This window comes from Pleurodeles waltl, chromosome 6 (genome assembly GCF_031143425.1).
Source record: "Pleurodeles waltl isolate 20211129_DDA chromosome 6, aPleWal1.hap1.20221129, whole genome shotgun sequence".
Lineage (NCBI taxonomy): Eukaryota > Metazoa > Chordata > Amphibia > Caudata > Salamandridae > Pleurodeles > Pleurodeles waltl.
The window spans coordinates 225880036-225900478 of record NC_090445.1 but is presented as its reverse complement, the minus strand read 5'-3'; the positions used below and the strand labels follow the sequence as shown (position 1 = coordinate 225900478).

At 40.7% G+C, this 20443-nt stretch overlaps 1 protein-coding gene across 4 annotated transcripts in view; it reads left to right on the top strand.

Annotated features, from left to right (window-relative positions):
* The window catches only part of DCAKD (dephospho-CoA kinase domain containing), a 292941-nt gene that overhangs the window by 29083 nt on the left and 243415 nt on the right, over window positions 1-20443 (top strand). For 2 of the 4 annotated variants that reach the window (XM_069237948.1, XM_069237949.1), the window contains 2 exons: window positions 10652-10767; window positions 16300-16387. In XM_069237948.1, the coding sequence (XP_069094049.1) occupies window positions 10744-10767; window positions 16300-16387 (112 nt within the window). In that variant the 5' untranslated portion in view covers window positions 10652-10743. The remainder of the gene's footprint in view (window positions 1-10651; window positions 10768-16299; window positions 16388-20443) is intronic. The other 2 variants (XM_069237947.1, XM_069237945.1) reach the window with 1 other exon arrangement.

The following is a 20443-nucleotide window of genomic DNA, read 5'->3' as shown; positions in this document are numbered from 1 at the left end:
TTTGTTTGTGCCTTGTACCACATTTTAAAAATGCTGTTTTGGTGCATCATGGTAATAATACCAACTACATTAATACCGATGGACACATATCAAGTTGTAGCAGTTATGACAACCACTGTTTTTTACCAAAGAAAAGTCGTAGGCCAAAATAAAGTACATCTATGTGGTTGCGTTTAACTCACCAGTTTAGCATACACACTGCTTGTTTGAAATCACCTATTTGTACACATAACACAATGTGTCTTATACCAAAATGGGATTCTTATTCTTATTATTTATTTTTGTGATTCACAGCAGTGTGCTAATCACCAATGAACATTATTTATTTGTGCGGATGTTGATCGGTCATATCCCTTTCTGTAATGGCATCTAATACTGCAGGGACTGTTCTCAGGCTTAGGCAATATTTTAAGATGATTGCCACACAGTGCTCTTTGATGCAATGTCGTCATCCTATAAGCTTTCGTCAGGCATGAGTCATCGTCCGGCACTAATCCCTCTCAAATGCAAGTGTGACTTGACCACTTACTCACAGCTGCTTCCCCTTTTGCAGTTTCCCTGATAGTGAAAACCTATTTTCGACCTCCTGCACAGCTGCCACACATCTAAAAGTGGTGAAATTAGCTGTTGTCAACAAATGTGTGGGTTTACCCTTTCTTCCTGTAAACTTGCAATAGTCTGGCGATAGGCATGATGCTTGGAGCTGATGGGGATTTCCCTCTTGTTGCCCCAGACATCGCCACTGAAGAATTTGTGCTTGCAAAGAAACTGGGCAAAGCAATTTACTGGAACACAATACACAAGCATGAGGTACATGAAGTGGTCCCACTGTAACTGTCTCCCCATGGGATCCTGAAATCAAATCATCACATTACCTTCCAACCCGCACTAGGCACCAGAGACTATTTTTGAATGAAGGAGCAGGCTCCCCGGCAGTGGGCAAATGATTCCCTCATGCCATCCAGTCCCAAAAGTATTTTTACTGCCCCAAGGATGGATTAGAGGTAATTACCTCCAATCTGTCCCTGGAGGGACTGAGAACCCACTAGATACCAGGGTTTGTTTATATTGGGCAACAACGGGTGGGAGCAGACTACCCAGGCATAGGGCCAAGCCCTCACCCTCCAAATCACCCCCAGCAGTCTTTCTGCCTCCCGTCAGGGGCAGAGAGGAGGTGTTTCCCCCCCCAGTCTCTCCCTTTGTGTGGGCAGAAAGCCCACTAGATTATCCCACCCACCCCACTGGGAATGTATTTGGAGGGGGGAGAAGTCCACCCTGGTAATGGTCTAATGCACCCCTTCTCCTAGCTCCAGAAAACGTTCCCCAACTCCCTAGGAGCAGGTTGGAGGTAAATACTAAGGTGTGTTTTATATATTGAAAAGGGTTGGTGGTGTTGGTCCATCCATGCATTGGGCCATGCCCCAAACCTCCCAGTTCACCCCAGCAGTCTTTTTGCACCCCTCCCCCCACTGAGGGCAGCTAGAAAGTGATTTCCTCCAATCTGACCCCTGGTGGGGGGTAGAAAGCCCACTAGACTTCCAGGGACTGTGTCTAGGGGTGGAGGTAGGTGGCAATGGGCTAATGCTCCTCCCTTCCCAAAAGTCTTTCTGCCCCCATCCAAATCACCTGCAGCAGTCTTTCTGCCACTCTCCTCATCAGGGGCAGATGTAAGCTGTTTTCTTCAGTCTGGATGCGTGTGAGAAAAGGCTTGGGTTACCTACTCTGACATTGAGACAATACTCTTTCCCCAGAATGGGCATTAGAGTTCTTTCTACCCCCTTGAGAACTGAAGCATCCCCATCCCTATGGCACGAGAAGAACGTTTTATTCTTTTGGATGTTTTTTTTTACATACAGGTATCAGAGTGGGGCTATGTCCCAATATCGTCCTTCTAGGCTGAATGGGTGCACTTTTTGTGCTCAGGTCAGCTGTCACATGAAGAAACCTGCTGAACCCAGATATTTTAAAAAAATAGGCACCTGGGGCAGTCCAAGATGATGTGCTTTGTGAGAATCTCAACATTTTATTATCCACAATGCCCTGCAATTTTCAAACTTTGACTAAAATTGCATATTCTCCTTGCATTTCTGTGACGTAAACTTCAGGAAGCCACAATATTTCTACCACCCAGCATTCCCCTACTAGTTACTATAAAAATACTACCCCACTTGTGTAGTGGGGCTTAGCACCTATAATGCAAAAGACCCTGAAATGCAATGTGGAGAAATAGGGGTAGCTCTGGTGTTTGGACCCCTCTTAAAACTGGACATCTGGAAGGATCCCGGGTGGTGTACATTGCGTGAATCCCACAACATTTTATTTACCACATTGCTGTGCGATATCTCAAACTTTCATTAAAATTGCTAATTTTTCTTGCATTTCTGTGACATAAATGGAAACCACAGGGATCCAATAAATTCCTACCATCCAGCATTCCCTCACTTGTCCTGATAAAAATGCTAACCCACTTGTATGGCTGGGCCTAGTACAGACACACATCAAACCAGGGTCAATGAGAGTGGCCCCGTGGGACTCCCGCAGACCGTGGTTTGATGCATGCATGTTGCGGGCTATAGTCCCAGACTCACAAGTGTTATAGCATGTTTATCGGAACAAGTGGGGGAACACTGAGTGGTAGGAAGTTTGTGGATTCCTGCTTATTCCGAAAATGTTAGTCACAGAAAAGCAAGGAAAATGCACAATTTTGGGCAATGTTTAAGTTTTGCAGGGCATTTTTGGTGTGAAAAACGTGTGGGATCCTCTTGGTTGTCTACTTTTCAGAAATATCTGACTTTGGTATGTTTTCCTGGTAGCAGCTTAACTCTGGCCTGAAAACTGCAACTAGCCCATTTCCCAATCAGGTCATTTTTGTTACAGGAAATGTTGATATCTCCAAAATATGTTTAGGGCCCTTTCCTGCCACAGGCACAAGGCCTACCCGTAAAAGTGAGGTACCATTTTCATCAGGAGACTTGTGGGGGATGCTAAGTGGTAGGAATTGAGTGGCTTTCCACAGATTCCTGACCGTTCCATCACAGGAATGTGAGAAAAATGTTTTTTAAGTCAAAGTTTGAGATTTGCAAGGGCCTCTCGGTAATGAAACCTGCTGTGAGCCACACAAGTCACCCCATCCTGGATTCCCCTGCGTGTCTAGTTTTAAAATATGTATATGTTTGCTATGGTTCACTGGGTGCCGGCTGAGTTAGGGCCCAAAATCCACAGTTATCCACATTGCAAAAAAAGGGTCCATTTTCAGTGGCAAAATGTGATATATCCATGCTGCGTTTTGGGGCTTTTCCTGTTGTGGGCACTGGTCCTACCCACAGAAGTGAGGTACCATTTTTTTCTGGATACTTGGGGAGTGCTAGGTGTGGCTCTCCACAGATTCCAGAACTTTCCAACACAAAAATGTGAGGCAAATCTGGTTCTTTTAGCCAAAGTTTGAGGTTTGCAAGGGCTTTTGAGTAAGACAACCCAGTGCAAGCCACACAAGTCACGTCACACTGGATTGCCCTGGGTGTCTAGTTTTCAAAAATGAGCAAGTTTGCTAAGTTTCACTAAGTGTCAGCTGAGCTAGGGCTTAAATTTCACAGCTACCCACACTGCTAAAAAGGGTCAGTTTTCAGTGGTAAAATGTGATGTTTCCATGCTGCGTTTTAGGGCTTTTCATGTTGCAGGCATTAGGCCTACTGTTATAATTAGATAAATATATTACGTTTATGTATATGTGTGTAAAATATATACATTGATATTTCATAAAGTCATTGTTTTATCTTGTGTCACGCAGTGATATATTCCAATTCATCCTCACCCTTCTTTTCCACACTATTTGGAATGATTCAGGTAACACTGACAGGTAGAATCTTCTATCGTTTTAGCCTGTGAGGTGATGTTGAAGGTTGTAGGATGTATGCTGAACTCTAATAAAGCCTGCATACTTTGTGATCAGTCGTCTTGTATTGTATCCTTTTGTGGTGGGAGGCTTAGAGGAATGTTACGTGGTAGAATATGTGTGACTCTCAACAGACTCCAGAACTTTTCATCACATAAATATGTGGAAAATTAGTTGTTTTAGTCAACGTTTGAGGTTTGCAAGAACTTCTGGTGCAAGCCACAGATCACCCCACCCTGGAATCCCCCAGTGTCTAATTGTTAAAAATGTGTAGATATGCTAGGTTGCACTAGGTGATGACTGAGCCAGCTACCCAACCTGCAAAAAAAGGTCAGTTTTCAGTAGAAAAATGTGATGTCTAAGTTGTGTTTTGGGCCTTTTCTTGTCACAGGAATTTGGCCTACCCACACAAGTGAGGCACCATTCTTATTGGGAGTCTTGGGTGGAAACCCAGAATAGTAGAACATTTGTTATTATCAATTGAATTTCTCTTCATTTGTGTCTTCCAAATGTAAGCCAGTGTCTAAAAAAGAAGGCATTTTGTGAAGTGCCCTCTGAGTCACGTGCTAGTATAGGTACTCACAAATTTAGTGATGTACAAATAACCACTGCTCCTAACCTCCGTATCTAGTGTTGATTTCAGAAAGACATAGGTTTCTTTGTTACCCATTTTCTTACTCTCTATATTTCACCATATGAATTGCTCTATACTCTGTATACAAAGAAAAAACATTTTAAGGTGCAGCTCAGTTCTTGACCCTGGATACGTAGAGTTTTTGGAAAACCTATAAACCCTGTATATCCCCCCACATCCAGAAGGGTTTAGCTGGCATAATGGTATATTTGTTTTGTAAATTGGTCATTGTGACAAGAAGTTACAAATGAAAACGTTGTAACAAATGAAAGTTTTTTTCCTGGTTATTTTTTTAATCTTATTTTAATTTAGTGGTTACTTTCTTTGGGAAAGCCTCGAAGAATGTATACAAATGACCCCATGCTGAATTCAGAAGTTTGTGTACTTTTCAGAAATGTTTTGCTTTTCAATTTCACCCATGGGGTTTGCAGCGGTTTCCACCACAACCTGGAAGTAGATTAAAGGCACCAAAATTAGGAAAAATGGGTTATTTGAAAAATGTCCAAACTGTGGTGCAAATAAGTTTTAATTTTTTTTATTTTTTATTATTATTATTATTATTATTATTTTTTAATTCAACTCTGCATGCTCCTGAAAGCTGGGAAGATGATGGTTTTTATCACAGCAAACCTTTTGTTGATCCCATTTTAAGTGGGAAAAAATGGACACTTTTTTGCGTAGCACATTTTTCCAACCCCACCCGACCCCTCCACCCCCTCAACCCCACCCAAACCAAACTTTAGACATATTTTGGCTATTTTCTAAGTCCCCTCCAGGGATATCCACAAACCTTGGATACCTTGATGTTGGGAAAAAAGGACACACATTTGGTGTGGATTCCTTATGTGGACAAAAAGTTATGGAAGCCTAAGTGCACACTACTCGGAATAGTCAAAAAAAAAAATGGCTTTGCATTCTAGGGGGAAAAGTCTTAGAAGTAAAAAGGTTGAGCAAATGCATATGTTCCTGTTTAGAATAAACAGCATTATCCATTAGCATATGTCGCTCATTTTTTTCCCCTTCTTTATTCTTTCGTATCTGTATTCTTCCAGATACCAGAAGGTTTTTGTCTTCAGTGCTGTATTACCACATTGTGAATTCTGTTGGTCACAGCAGGAAATAACAGTGATATCACAATTTTTCCTCCATTCAGAGGCGTAGAACTCAGGATACCATGTTTTTCTCTCACTCGGGTATCGTCAGTTTATACCTAGCGAAATTAAGTAAATCCTTGATGTTTTGTGTAGTAGTTTCGCACATACTGTGATCTCAAACAGGTGCAAACAGGGGCTCTGAGAATCAGGGTCTATGTATCTAATATTTTGTGTATGATGTTTCTATTACTTTTTAACTTTGACTTTTTAACTCAAAATTAACTACTGATTCATAGATGTGTTGCTGTGGTGAGCTGAATGTAGTAGAAATCTGGTTTTGGAATACACAAACTGCATTATATCAGGCACTTTGCTGTGAAGTTGGCTGCACAGCGCTGTCAAAGAGGGTCTAGCCATAGTAGCTAGCGGATGAGTGTTCAGCAGAGCTCAGGGATGATAGGATTCCCCGTTTTCCGCCATGGGAACTTCAGTGAAGTCCTAACGCTAAGTAAGTCCACCCATATGGTGGTGGGAGCTCACTAACGCACCTAAGGTGTGTCTATTCCCAGCTCCGGGACTTTTCATCAGTTTTGAACATTTTGGTTCTTGAGATCGGACAAAGGTGGGGAATGATTCAGTTTCATTAAACACACAAGAAGCAGTGGTTTGAGGCAGTATGTTTCGGTGCTTATACTAGACCTCCTCTATAGAATTGTACTCACACTTGATCCATGATGTATTTCTTAACTTGTAACATGAGACAAAACTTCCTTATTAAAGGCCATAACATTTGGCAAGTGAATATTAGAGAACCCACTGATTTAGTCTGACTAGAGAGGAGTCATCTTTTCTTAAAGGACACCAGATTAATAATCCGCAAATTCCATCTGATACAATTTTACGCATCCACTAAACATAAAGTGAGTGGTGTGTCTATTGTGATCCATAAGGATTTTGACATAGTGGAAACGTTCATGGATCAAAAGGAGAGCTGATACATCATCTAAACAGGAAAAATGGAGACATTAGATCTGACCTTGGTAGTGTCATACGTTCTGAGTCGGAACAAGAAAGATTCCTGTAGTCTCTCATGGAAATAAAGAATATTGGGGGCTGTGGGTGAGCTGGCATGGTTAGGGTGCTTTAATATAGTTCATTCACCCGCCATAGACCGACATCTAGTGATAGGTTCCAGAGTGGAATGATGATGTATGCACTGACAAGGTATTCACTGCTTGGGTTTGACATGACACCTGGAGGTGTCTCCACACCAGTGCCAAAGATGAGGCCTTTTTCTCAAGTGTGCAAAGGACATATTCAAGAATATACTTGATCTGGGGCTTGAGTACGCTACAGGAAGTCAAGGACCTGGTGGGCACAGACCTCCTCGTGATCTCTGACAATGCATTAGTAATATTGGACTGAGACTTTGTAGCTGTGCCCAGAAAGGAGTGACCATGACACTTTGACCTTCCCCTTCTCAGGAACAAGATATGTGAGGAAATATTGAGGCAACAGATGGAAGAATATTTTAGAATAAATGGCAACGTAGAGATGTGTATGATAATACAACATGATGCCCTTTTAAACTGTTTTTCTGGGGAAAGTCTCAAGCAATCAGAAACTCTTGAATCTTTTTGTAAAATCACAAGTCTAACGGGCAGATTAATTTATTGCTTATGGAACAAACAGAGAGAGCTCTTATTGGAATGCTTTTACGAAAAGGAGAATAAAGCAGACAGTTTCTTTGCAAATAGATTGTGATTAGCAAAAGCAATATCCAGACTCACCAACGCTATACATTCAAGGGGCATCCTAAAGACTGAAGAAGGAAAAGCGAGAAAAATTAACTTACTTCTTCCAGTAATTATACCATTGGAAAACCCAAGGACACCAAAACAGTAACCATTTAGAAGACTTTAGACCTACCTCTCTGACACCTCAGGATGGCTTGAGCCTCAAATATATCTCAGAGTATGAAGTAAGCAAAGTTATCAAAAAATTGGCAGTATATAAGACCCCAGGCTCCAATGAGCAGATGGTCCACTTTTACAAAAGATTATGTTCTATTATTGCTCCACACTGGGTGAAGCTCTTTAATTCTTTTAGAGAATCTGGAATGGTCTTGCCCTCTTTGAGGGCGGTTAACACATCCTTAATAGAGAAAGAGGAAAAAACTTAGGGTGTATTGTACATTCTACTAACTGATTACATCGCTCAGTTTGGGTCTTAAGATCTTTATGTAGATCCTGGTGAATAGACATGATCTGCTCATGCTCTTCTGAGTTGAGCCTGGCCAACTGAGCTTTATAGTGAATAACCAAACTTTTGACAATGTGCAACAAATGTTACACCTGATTGAGAAGTGGAATAAATGCAAGCTGTCAATGATGGCAATGGTGCTAGATCCTGAAAAGGCATTTGACCGGGTCAACTGACATATTTGCGGAGAATCCTAGAGAGGGTGAGAATAGGCCCTATGATGAGAACATATGAATAACCTTGTCTCTAGAATAAACAAGACCAGGCTGTCCACTGTCTCCACTCCTCCTTACTACATCAATGGAACGGCCAGCACAGGCAATTAGGAAGGCCAAATGGGTAGAAGGCATGCCCCTTGATGATATACAAAGGATCCATTTTTTTCAAGGCTGATATTTTACTGACACTGTTATCTGGAGAAGTCCATAGCGAAGACTCTGGAAATCCTATGCCAATATGAGATAATCTTGGAGTTCAAGGCTAATCTTAACATCTGAATTATTGGAAATGAGAATCTTGTAAAGAACTTGCAGAAGACTGGAAAAAATATCCTCTTTAAGGTGGGCCAACCTGAAAATAAAATACCTGGGCATCTTTATAAAGCCAACTTTACTTAGTTTGTAGAAGGCAAGCTTTCAGCCTGTGATAGCTGGCATTAAACAAGACGTCTTGAAGTGGCAAGCACTCATTACCTCTTAGGAAGGGTGGCCACAAGAAAAACATACTCCAGAAGTGGTTGGTTTTAGGCAAATGTTGCTGTGCTGAACAATGACTTGATGAGACTTCAGATGGCAAGTGATTGATTTATATGGGGACATAAGAAACTTACACTCTCATGAAAGGTATTACAACAATGGAAAGGTGACAGAAGGCTTGGACTCCCTGATTTTGAGAAGTACTATAGAGAAACACAGACTCATATTAGCATCTGTATCTTTGGTTACACACTATTACTGTAAGGGCTGGTATGAGGTATCATAGTACCTGGGCATAACAACATTCCCACCTGCCTTCTTTACCATACACCAATAACCTCAATTTTCTACCTTTTCCTTTAGGGGACTTATCTGCTAAATGGAAAGAATCAGGTGGCTGCACTGCAGGAGACCTTGTTCATGAAAGGAAAGTTAAGTCTTGAAAGGTGCAAGACGGACTTATTGATAGTGGAGACTTTGATAGTGGAGCAGGAATGGCTCCAGTAACCAAGAATGGGAGACATAATCCAGTGTTTAATTTTCAGAGAGCCAGCTAGCAGAGACTAAAAAGTCTTTGAAAAGCTTGTTGCAATGTAGGATTCAAAGAAAGGTCTTATCTCTAATATATACACAGTACGGTCCAATGCATGACACCCTACTCAATGGGGGCATACAGGAAACCGTGGGGGAAAGCACTGGGGAAACTCCTAACTTGTGATCTATGACTATGGCAAGACATACTGAGGAATGTACAAAGTGTACAAATAAAACAACATTGTTTAAAATAATGTTACGTTGGCATAGAACTCTGCCTAGGCTTGGTGATATGGTCCCGGCCCTGGATACCACATTCTAGAGGTAATGTGGTGAAATGGAGGAGGACTTGCATGTGTGATTGTCCTGCGCTACATTATGGACTTACTGGACAGAAATATTTGGTGTGATACGCTATCCCTTACCTGAAGATCCCGTGTTGAATATTCTGAGTTTGCAGCCTAGGAGTATTAATGGAATGTCTAGGTGTGGCTGGATCTTCATTACTAATATGTTTCTAGTAGCAACACTGTAGATTTCAGTGAAGTGGAAGGGTCTGTCTCTCCCTTCCATTCATGATTGGTGAAAGAGGCTGAGCTCTACCATGGACAAGGAAATGTTGACGTTTGATTTACTGAATGAGAAGGATATTCTGCACTGCTTGACCATCTCATTGACCAACTGCAAACATATATGCATGCTCTGTGCAACCCTAGAACACTTTCAGAATTGACAACAAACATATTTATAAAGTCTATTTGAAACCATAGTGAAATAAACAGTGAACTGTCAGTACCCTGATACCTCAGTGTTGCTGTTGGTTTTGGTTTGTCTGAAGCCTGCATTTAATAATCTGTGTTATGTTTTTTTCCGCTTTCGTGTTTGGGGGGGACTGGGTGGTGGGTATGTTGTCATTGATTAATTATTCTCTTCCATGCTGATGGCAACATAGCATGTCTATTAACATCAATTAGTGCTGTATTGTCCTCAGTGTGTAAAATCCAAAAATGATGAAAATGCCTTTAGATATTTTAGAGATCGGCAGCTTTGATCTATGATGTAGTCAACCAACACTGGTATTTTATTTGTGAATTTTGTGATTGTTCAGAAAGCCTCTGAAAGCAAGAGTATCATACTTTTAAGTGTCACAACCTGCTACATTTTCTTTACCCTTCTAGTAATGTACATTGTTGGGGGCCAGCGGGGGAATTGTTTATACAAATCACTGCTTTTTAAAAGCAAAATGATTGAATGGTAATGAAGATGGAAACACAGTTTGATCCTGCATGTGTTGTAGCATAGGACTCATTTTGTTATAGTGGGTTTATATTTACTATCATATAATTATATTCTTAGCATAGCTATATACTGCAGGAAAATAATTCTGCTAGAAATGTGCAATATTTTCATCGTCTTCTCTATGTATTAGTTTGTGTTATGTTTGTCATACAGCCTTTCATAGTATCTTAAATGATTGAGACCACTTACCTTTTTGTACCTTAATGAGAACGATAGTTTGCAGATTTAACTTATCTTACAGCACAATGTTCCTGGTCGGCCTTTCTGGTGGGATTGCCTCTGGAAAGAGCACTGTAGTGAATGTATTGAGAGAGCTGGGATGTGCAGTCATCGATGCTGATGTTATCGCTAGGCAGGGTAAGTTGCATCTCAATTTTTTTGTGTACATTTTGGGAAGCTAGAGCTGCTTGCTACGTATTGTGCAAAAAAGCCATCTGACCGTAGATAATTTGTGGCAAAACTTCTCTACACTGCCCCACTAATCTATCTTATTCTTGCAATGCCATGATTTCCACTGGAGGCAGGATAATGACAGGATAATAATGAGGAGCCACATGTAAGCAGTGTGGTGACAGTTGTACCATCTGTCGAAAAAAGACACTTGTTTTGGGGCACAACATGGGATCTATGTGTAGATTTCAATGGCTTTCATGGATAGTCCACAGTAAGTGATTCTAAGTGGAATTCATTTGTATTCCAAATGTAGCCAGGATACTCTTGCAATTTTCCATCTCACATTCCGACCTACCTCTGTAATATTATCTGAATAATTGAGGCTCCACTGGTGTAGTTTTAGGAAAAAACAGTTCACCAGGAATTTATGTAAATGCCTTATATTTCTGTACATGAGGTCCGAACCTCACTGAATACTGTCATATACAATGTAGGATTGAACTGAGAGAGTGATTTTGTAATCTTACATCTCTGGTTTAAGTCTTGGAAACAAATATCTTTAAAATGAGAAGATACATTGTCTACCATTTCTTATTCTTGGCAAGTTGGATCCGTTAAAATTAAGTATCGATGAAAACAAAGAAAAATGAACTTGAGCAGTTCCTTAGCATAAATGGAAAATATATTTTCGCTGACCTGAACCACTACAAAGTTTTCCTGTCGCAATATAAATTGCTTCTTAAACATCGTCCTGCTCCATGCTCCACAAGTATGGGAAGCATTTCCAAGCCCAGAATGATTCATTCCACTGCATGCTGACAGTTTTTTGAAAGCCACAACTAAAAGCTTAATTTTGGTTCAAATAAAGCACCCCCCTTTGAATTATCCTTGGCTTATCAATTAATAGCCTTATTGTATCAACAAAGAAAGTCTCATGGTTCAGGAGCTTGAATCGTTTTCTTATTAACTTTGGTAGCCTTAATAGGTTGTATTGAAAATAAAGTCAGTGATTGATTGGTTACGTCTGTTTATTATACACCCAATACACCAAAGGTCTCTAGGAATGGATTTAAGTCATTTCCTTAAAGAGATGCATCTTGGGACTTTTTGAACACCTTGAGCAAGGGTTTGTCCTACATATTACGACGACGAAAATTGCAAATTTTTCCCTGGATGGTGTATTGCCTAAACACCATTTGACTTGCACTTAACTTTTAGTATTATAAGGCAAAACATATTTTTTTGCTCCTAAATGTACATTCAGGTTGCAACCTAGGTATCGTTTGGGTAAGCCAGTTTCCAGATGCAGTTATAGATAAGGCATTGAATTTTGAACTTGATTTTCTCTCTCTGAATGGCATCCAGTGAAGGTAACAAAAGTCAAAACAACAAATAAAGACGCCTATAAATTCTGTGTTTAGCTTGTCACATTTGCTGCGTTTCAAAGACAGAGGTCGTGTCAGGCTATGTCTTCGGCTGCTTATTATTTTCCAACATGGGGAATGATGTGTATAAAATCCTCTCACTTTGCTGTCAGGGAAAGAAAAGCAAAGTGAATTATGTGATAATCTTGCTGGGGTACATAAAGTGTGAAGGAAAGGCTGCAGGATGTCATTTTTTCGAAACATACAACAAAGTGTAAATACCTGTAAGTGAACTGTACACATTCAGCAGCTAGGGAAACAAAAATGAAGCACATTTGTTTTGTAATTTGGACATATGATGCAAACTGATCTTAATACGATCAGAGCAAATCAAGATACTTGGTGGTGCACAAATAATAAATATTCATTGAAACCAGATTTCTAGACATTACCAGTGGCGTGCAACTTATTTTGGTCAGTAAAAACCTATGCCTGTGCAAATTGTGTGAGCATTTCAAAGGAAAATGTACTGTTTGTAAATGTCAATGCGCTACCACACAATGCTTTAGTTACATTAAAGAATCACCCACCTCATGTCCATTACAGCTAGCTAAGTTGCAAAGGTTTGTTGTGCTAAAAAGTGGGTTGTTGTCCTGAAACGTTTTAGAAGCATTGGTCCATTTAGACCAACCTATGGGGTGTAACAGTAACCATTTCTGCCATTGATAGCAGCAACTGTAATACATACTCTGTGTTAATGAGTGAGAAGCAGCAGATTTGAGAACGGTGAGCTAATGTAATGGCTGTTACTACTTGGATGTTTAAAGCCAAATCATACTCAAAGCTAAAGCCCAAATTATTTTACTTTATGAGAAATTAGCAACTTTTGATTTAACTAGTTGGAATGGGGTTAGTGGGTTGATTTGATTTTCAATTTGTCCTAAAAGCAATTAGTTCCCCGTCTAAGAACTTTTAATGAAGAGCGCATCCATAATTCAACTGAATGGCGGACTGCCTGTAGGAATACAGCTGCTAGTCTCTCTTGGGAGAATTTAACCTAGCATTTACATGAATGCCAACTTTTTCCCCATTCTGGATTACTTTATTTGCAATTTTAATGGACTTGTCCATGACTACACCTCTCACAGTGTAACTAACTTCACCCAACACAAGGTTTTCACCTTAAGGAATGCTTCACAAGGTTCTGCTGTTACGGAGACAAATTCCATGCCAAGTTAGATGGTTTACACCTTTTCACCTCTTAACTCACTCAAAGCCTGGTAATCAATGACGCATGTAAGCATATGAATGTAATATTGTCCATGTTTGGTGTTGTATGATTTTTTTCCATGCTAAAACCAATTAGATCCCTGGAAACCCGAAACTCAAGTCATGAAATCACACAATCTCAAATATTTAGATTCACCAAAATATTCAAATAAAAATAGAGGGGAAGACCTCCCCGCTTACACCCAATGGCCCAGAGAGGCAGAAGGGCTATATGGGTTCCACTGCAACTACCCCAAGGGAAGGGGCCTGGCTTCAGGTGATTGCCTGTTCTTTTCCTATTCCATTTGTAGTGGTGGTAATCCACTGTGGGGGTAAGGAGGGAGACTTTGAGGTGCAATGTGGTGGCGGACAGCATAAGTGACATGGAGTCCCTTTGTGAAGGAGCCACATAATTGGCAGGTAGTAAGTGAGGTGGTGGGAAGCACTTTTAACTAATGGCATTTCTTTATGTAGTCTATCCTACGGCTTCTGCTCACTGTTTAACATACTGGGAAGAAGATCGAGCCAGGAGGAAAATAAACTGGGACCAGAGAACTCGCGGATAGCCAGTGTATCGGAGAGACAGGCTGATTTATTTTCATGTCAATAACAGACGCATACAGAAATAGTACCAAACCACTAGGCAATAATTAAAGAAGTGTGCTTAATAAAAGTGGAGCATCTGAGTTATTTATACCACTTGACCACAGTCCTATAATGATTCAATATTGTGCCTTATGTATGGTCTCCGCTCAGGAAGATTTTCTACATCATAAGTTTTATCAATGTTTCTAGTTAATTTGTTACCCTCTGTTTATGATGGTAGAGGTGGTCTTGTTTGCAGTCAATAAAGGGGCCTAAGTTAGTTTACTGTTAAGGCATAATTCTGCCTTATGTATGGTCTCCGCTCAGGAAGATTTTCTACATCATAAGTTTTATCAATGTTTCTAGTTAATTTGTTACCCTCTGTTTATGATGGTAGAGGTGGTCTTGTTTGCAGTCAATAAAGGGGCCTAAGTTAGTTTACTGTTAAGGCATAATTCTGCCTTATGTATAGTCTCCGCTCAGGAAGATTTTCTACATCATAAGTTTTATCAATGTTTCTAGTTAATTTGTTACACTCTGTTTATGATGGTAGAGGTGGTCTTGTTTGCAGTCAATAAAGGGGCCTAAGTTAGTTTTACTGTTAATTGAAAAACACAAAAGAAGTTTTCTTGTACTACCCCAAGCACTTTGTCAGTAGCTGGGCAACAAATTTGATCATCCTTGGCCCTGAAGACCATAGTTTTTGTATTCTAATGGGGATCCCCAGATGATTTCTATCACTAAAATCTGTTGAGGGATTTGACCGTCAGACATCATATATCGGCTCACTGTTAAACTGTAATGAATAAATGTTTTGTAACTTGAGTTGAGGAAATCTGGCATGATGAAGATGAAGAATAAATGGTACAAACACATCACTGCTCCATGCTACCCACCAGGAACTCTTCCTGTGACTGCAGCACTAAGGGCTACACAAATCATCATCAAAGTACCAGTGCAGAGTATTCTAATCAATAGGAATCAAGTGAAACTCCAGCCAATCATCTCAGCCAGAGCGAAGACCTATAAAACATTTTGGAAGTCAACAAATTCACAAAACAGGGGAAGTAGCTTGGTCACTGATGTCACTAAGTTGACATTATCTTCTTGAGTCCAGGTTGAAGTTACTGTTATTTAAAGCTCTAGAGGTTGTTACAGAGGGCTATAGCATAGATTTTCATAAAGGATTCAATACAACAATTAATTAGTTATTTTTGGTGTCATTCTTATGCACAGAAACTACTATAACCATATACCAAAAAGGTGAAATTCTGGGTTGCTAATAATTTCAGAAACTACTAAGAGTTACATCGGGGCCTATAACCTAGCAGCGACTATGTAATTTGCTCAGCTAGCAATACTAATTTGAAAATTGGATCAAATGAGTTCATTTGAAATAATTAAAAGAGAGGGCGATGGAGCCATATTAAATTATGCAGTCAGAATTTCCAACCCACTGTAAAGAACAGTTATACAGTGTGTACATGCAGATTGTGATATCACAGGCCTACAGGCCTTTTAGCCCTTTCATCATCAGATTCTAAAACCTGGTTGTTTCTTTCTCGTGTGCCTGCATTGATTAGTGCCCATTTTCCCAAGCACCTGTTTCATAGATGTGCTAAGCCAGTTTGGCTAAGCTTGTGCCTGTTTTTTTCTGATTAAAGTGAAATCTTTCAAGCATTTTGTGAATAAGGAATTCAGTAAGTTCTCTAGACTTTGAAGCAAGATTTTCATACAAAAATGTATTATTGCCAAGCTCCTCCACACCCTAAGCCAGTTAAAATTCATTATACTCTCTAAATAATGGGTCCCATTATTGACTAGAATTGAATAGAATACCTCTGAAGTATTGATTTGGATCTCATTCTTCCTTGAGGAAACGTATACTAAGTTGGTTTCTTATCCTGTCTGTCATCGAGATATTTACCAGAACTCTGGCAAAGCATTAGAAACACAGTGGTTGGAAACACTGGAAAACGAGTCTTTGGAAACAAACAGGAATACTACACTGTTAACTCCGTAGCTGTCACTCACTGCCTTGCTTTAGGGTCCTGGGGTTAGGGTAATTTCCGGTTGATAGATGGCAGAGCCATACTTAAGACCTCAATTGATGTTTAGCTATTGCCTCACAACAAGTCATTGGTTGTATTAACTCCTCATTTTTCCTGTCAGTTAATACATATACTACATTCCTAATGGTTGTGGATAGCCTCTCTCCAATTTACCATTCCTTGCATTTTCCTTTTGCTTGTGCTGTCTCTCTTCTGTCCTCTCATAGTGCCTACCGGTGTATTTGCAGCAGTATCATGGGGCCTCCACTGGTTTCCTGGTCACCTTTTGGCTCATCAAAGCACAACCAGAAACTGGTAGGTTTGTTTTCATTCTTTGTATATTATTGCTAAAAATGGTTGCCATTCCAAACTTACATACTGTCCTCTCTTTCAGCTGGTTCAGAACAACCTACTCTTACAACAACCAGACAGAGCAGTACCGTCCCTTGAATCAGATGATTGTGATGGACAGTCCAGTGTTTTTCTCTCTCTCTAAAGACTTCTTTCCCTGCTGCTTCCCCAAATCTCTGCGACTGGTAGCACGTTCTTCTCTGCTTGCCAGCGTAGGTATGCAGGGACGGCAGGGCCTTTCTGTGGATTTACAACACCAGAACCTGACTATATATATTTTTTCTTTAAACATGTTTTCTTCTATTTGGAGTGTATTCCGAGTCTTGGAGGTGATTCTTTAATCCAAAAAATGGTGGTGCTTCTTTTCTACCTTGGAATATATTTGATCTCAAATACTTATAGTGGAAGTAAGCTACTTTAGTAGTCATGACATCATCCAGTAAGGATAGCGATTCTAGGAGTTTCCACTACCCATGATGCACTGTACTAACAGGGGAATACTCCGTCACGTCTGTGTGACAGATATCCCGTCTACCGTATTACTATCCCATTATATTCTTTGGAGATCGTAACATGGCAGGTGGGATATTTGTCACATTTGTGACAGAATATTCCATCTGCTAAGATCTAAATCAGGCCCCAATTCTTTGTTTCCAGCTCCTTTAGGTAGGATCCCAGAGCACATCTGTTTTTTTGATAATTATTTTTTTCATTTAAATTTTCCTCAGCATATCCCTTTCTTTCAATGTCTTTTAAGTGTATGTAATGGGTAAAGTGTTTTTCAACATCATCTGGCAGATTATGTCAGTCATAATGCCTTTCTGCTCAACATGTAAGACAGAGTCAATGTACTCCCCACATCAACGTCTTAGAGCACGTTTCAAAATCTCAACATCGACTCCCCATAGCTACTTCACCGTTGACAACTCCACATACCACGCCACCAGTATTACTGTCAACGTCAAAGAGACCTCTTTCGATGATTATGACAGCCACATCAACGTTGACATCAGAGACTGCCATTGACGCCCATGACAGTGACATTGAGTCTCTCACAAATGTTGTCCTTTGATGTTGAAAATGTTTTCTCGCTGTTGAAGAGACTTCGTTGACTGGACTCACACTATTTACCATTGACATTGAAGAGATCCAGATTGAAGTTGTCACTCATCAACATTGGTGGTATGAGGTTGACACTATCTCCTGTATCAGTAGCATCAATGAGAACTCTCCATTCCCATAGACAGACCTCCTGTTCGAAGAATATCACCCCAAAGTTTTCATCTTATTCACTCACCACCTGCCAAGAAAAGCGACCTTCACCAGCATCTGTTTCAAGACATCCTTGGGCAATGCAGAACGCTTATCACTCCTGATCCCCACCTGTTGCCACAAAGGCCTTTAAACCCTATCATACCATTTGACAATATTTTACAGACTGCCACTGTCACCAACTAGGATGGTATTGAAAACAACAGCCATGTTTCTAGTAGGACAGAGTGGGAGGCTAGTATCTTCTCAAATCAGACCTCCGTTCTCTGCAAGGGGTCAAACCTCGCCTCCTGAAAAGTCCAGAAGCCCTACAGAAACTGTACAGCCCAATGCAGTTCCAAAACCATTGCTTCCTTTGTTTCCAGGTTTATTGGAGATTGCAGAGAAAAAGTTCCTGACTCCATCTAAGGTGAAGGCTACAACATATAGCCTGCATGCAATAAACTCTGCTCCTTAATAGGATCCTGAATTTTTGAAAACTGATCCCAAACCGGATTTTTATATTTGTAACTTCAGCCAGGTGAATGCATGTCTCTGCACCTGAAACCACCTCACCCCCAGCAAGGGAAAGTAAAAAGATTGGACCTAACAGGCTTGAATGTTTGTGAAACAGCTGCAGCCCACTTAAAGAATGCAAGTGCCGCAGATATCATAGAGAGATATCATTGAGAAGCACAATTAAAGATAATGAGTCTTCTTTCCTTGTGTTCCGTACTGTTTGGTCAGCACGCCAGTGATGAAAGTCAGTAGATTTAGAATAAAATTCTTCAGACAAAAAACAGAGGTATTTTCAATGGAGGGCTCAACCTCCTTGCTGACCCTACCAGTCACAACTTTAACATCAATAACAATATTCATAGGGCCAGAGTGTCAGGATCCTCAGGAAGAATTGGGCGCAAGTGCCCTTGACCATTTGTTCAGTGCATATGGGAAGTCCCAAGAAACGTTATTCAGCAAATAAACAGCTTAGTTCTCTAACCTGGATATTGAGGTGGCACAATCTGATTCTAATGATTGTGGCCACTGAGCACTGAAATTGCTGCTCTAGTTGTTTTTCCCTAACCAAGCCTTGCAATACTTGGGTGGGAAATTAGAAATTTCCTAGCTATTGAGAAGGAAAGTTTAAATTCTATTTAGGACACGGAGACAAGGATTATGCTCATCTTTCATCACTCTTTATTATGACAGCAAGTTCAAAGTTCATAAAGCAAAAACGGAGAAACTTCATTGCCCATGGGAGAACATTCCCATGACAACCATAGTCCAATCAACGCTGGTTCCGACTCTGAGTATAGGTATACCCTGCCTCCTCCTGACTTCCTCGCATTCATTGCAGAGGGAATTCAGCATTCTCAGGTTTTTGTTGCCTCTGAACCTACGAGAGTAACATCACATATTCAACAAAGGAAGAATCAAATCCAGAAAAACTGAACAATTGAAATAATCGAAGTTTGATTATATAACAAGAGATCTCCAATTTGTGTGAAGATACAAAGCATAGCACATAAGCAAACCAATTATCAAGAGTTCCAATATCATGATTGTAAACATTTATACCACCAGAAATCGGAGATGCCTTCCACAGTTTCCGGGTGGGAGACACATTCCTTGTGTTGGGTGGGATAATCCTTACCTCAGTGTCCTTAATAGAATTTAAACTTTCCTTCTCAGTAGCTAGGAAATTTCTCATTCTATGACAGGACCGGAGGTGAGGATTATGCTAACTTACCACCAACGATGTTGCTTCATGAATAGGCTTAAAATAAAAATGCGTACAAGTTGATTCAGACAACCAGTCCGCGGCATTCATGATATCCTCTAACCTGCCACCTACCTGGATAGCCTTTGAAGCCATAGCCATAGTAGAGTGTGCCCCGAATACTCGTACATTAATACCTGCATCCGCCAAGATCCATCTGACCCATCTAGCTATGGAAGGGGAGGATACTGCCTTGAAGGGTTTCTTTATCAAAATCAACAATTGGCGTTCTCCGGGAGGCCGAAACTCGGCCGTCACTTCCTCATAAGTCTTGAGGCATCTTACTACACAAAGTTTCGGTGCGTGAGGAAAAGCCGGATAGGTTACCGACCTGATATTACAGTTGGTCCTCCTGGATACTGTTAATGTGACCCCTTCCGGGGAAAAAACCCTTGCTGAGACATCTAGTGCCCTGACATTAGACATCCTCTTGCAGGAAATGAGGCACAGTAGAATAGCTAATTTAGCTGACAGGTCCTTCCTAGAGAGGTACTGGTTATCTTGCCACGAAGATAATAGGTGCAGGACCTGATTGACATCCCATAACTCCGAGTACCTAGGTTCTGGAGGCCTGGAAATTCTAATACCCTTAAGCAATTTGTACACCGAAGAGTGTTCCTCCACTGGACGATTGTGTAGAGGGGGATGACCTGCCGAAATTGCAGATCTAAAGGAGTTTATAGAGCAATAAGACAAACATGTTTCCACTAACTCAGCGAGGAAATTTATAATATCCGTAACGTGTGCCCCCATGGGATCGATTTGTTTTCCCAAACACCAACGAGCCCATCGATGCCACACGGACTTGTATTGTTTGCAGGTTCCTGGGGCCCAGGCCTGTCTGATGAATCTCTTAGCTTCCTGTGAAAGTCGTCCGTCCTCCCAACGAGCCCGGAACTTTTCTAAGCTACTAGTGCGAGGTGACCGTGAAGGGCCAGGGGATGGAAATGTCCCGTAGGATCCCTGAGAATCGACGGAGAGCTGGGGAG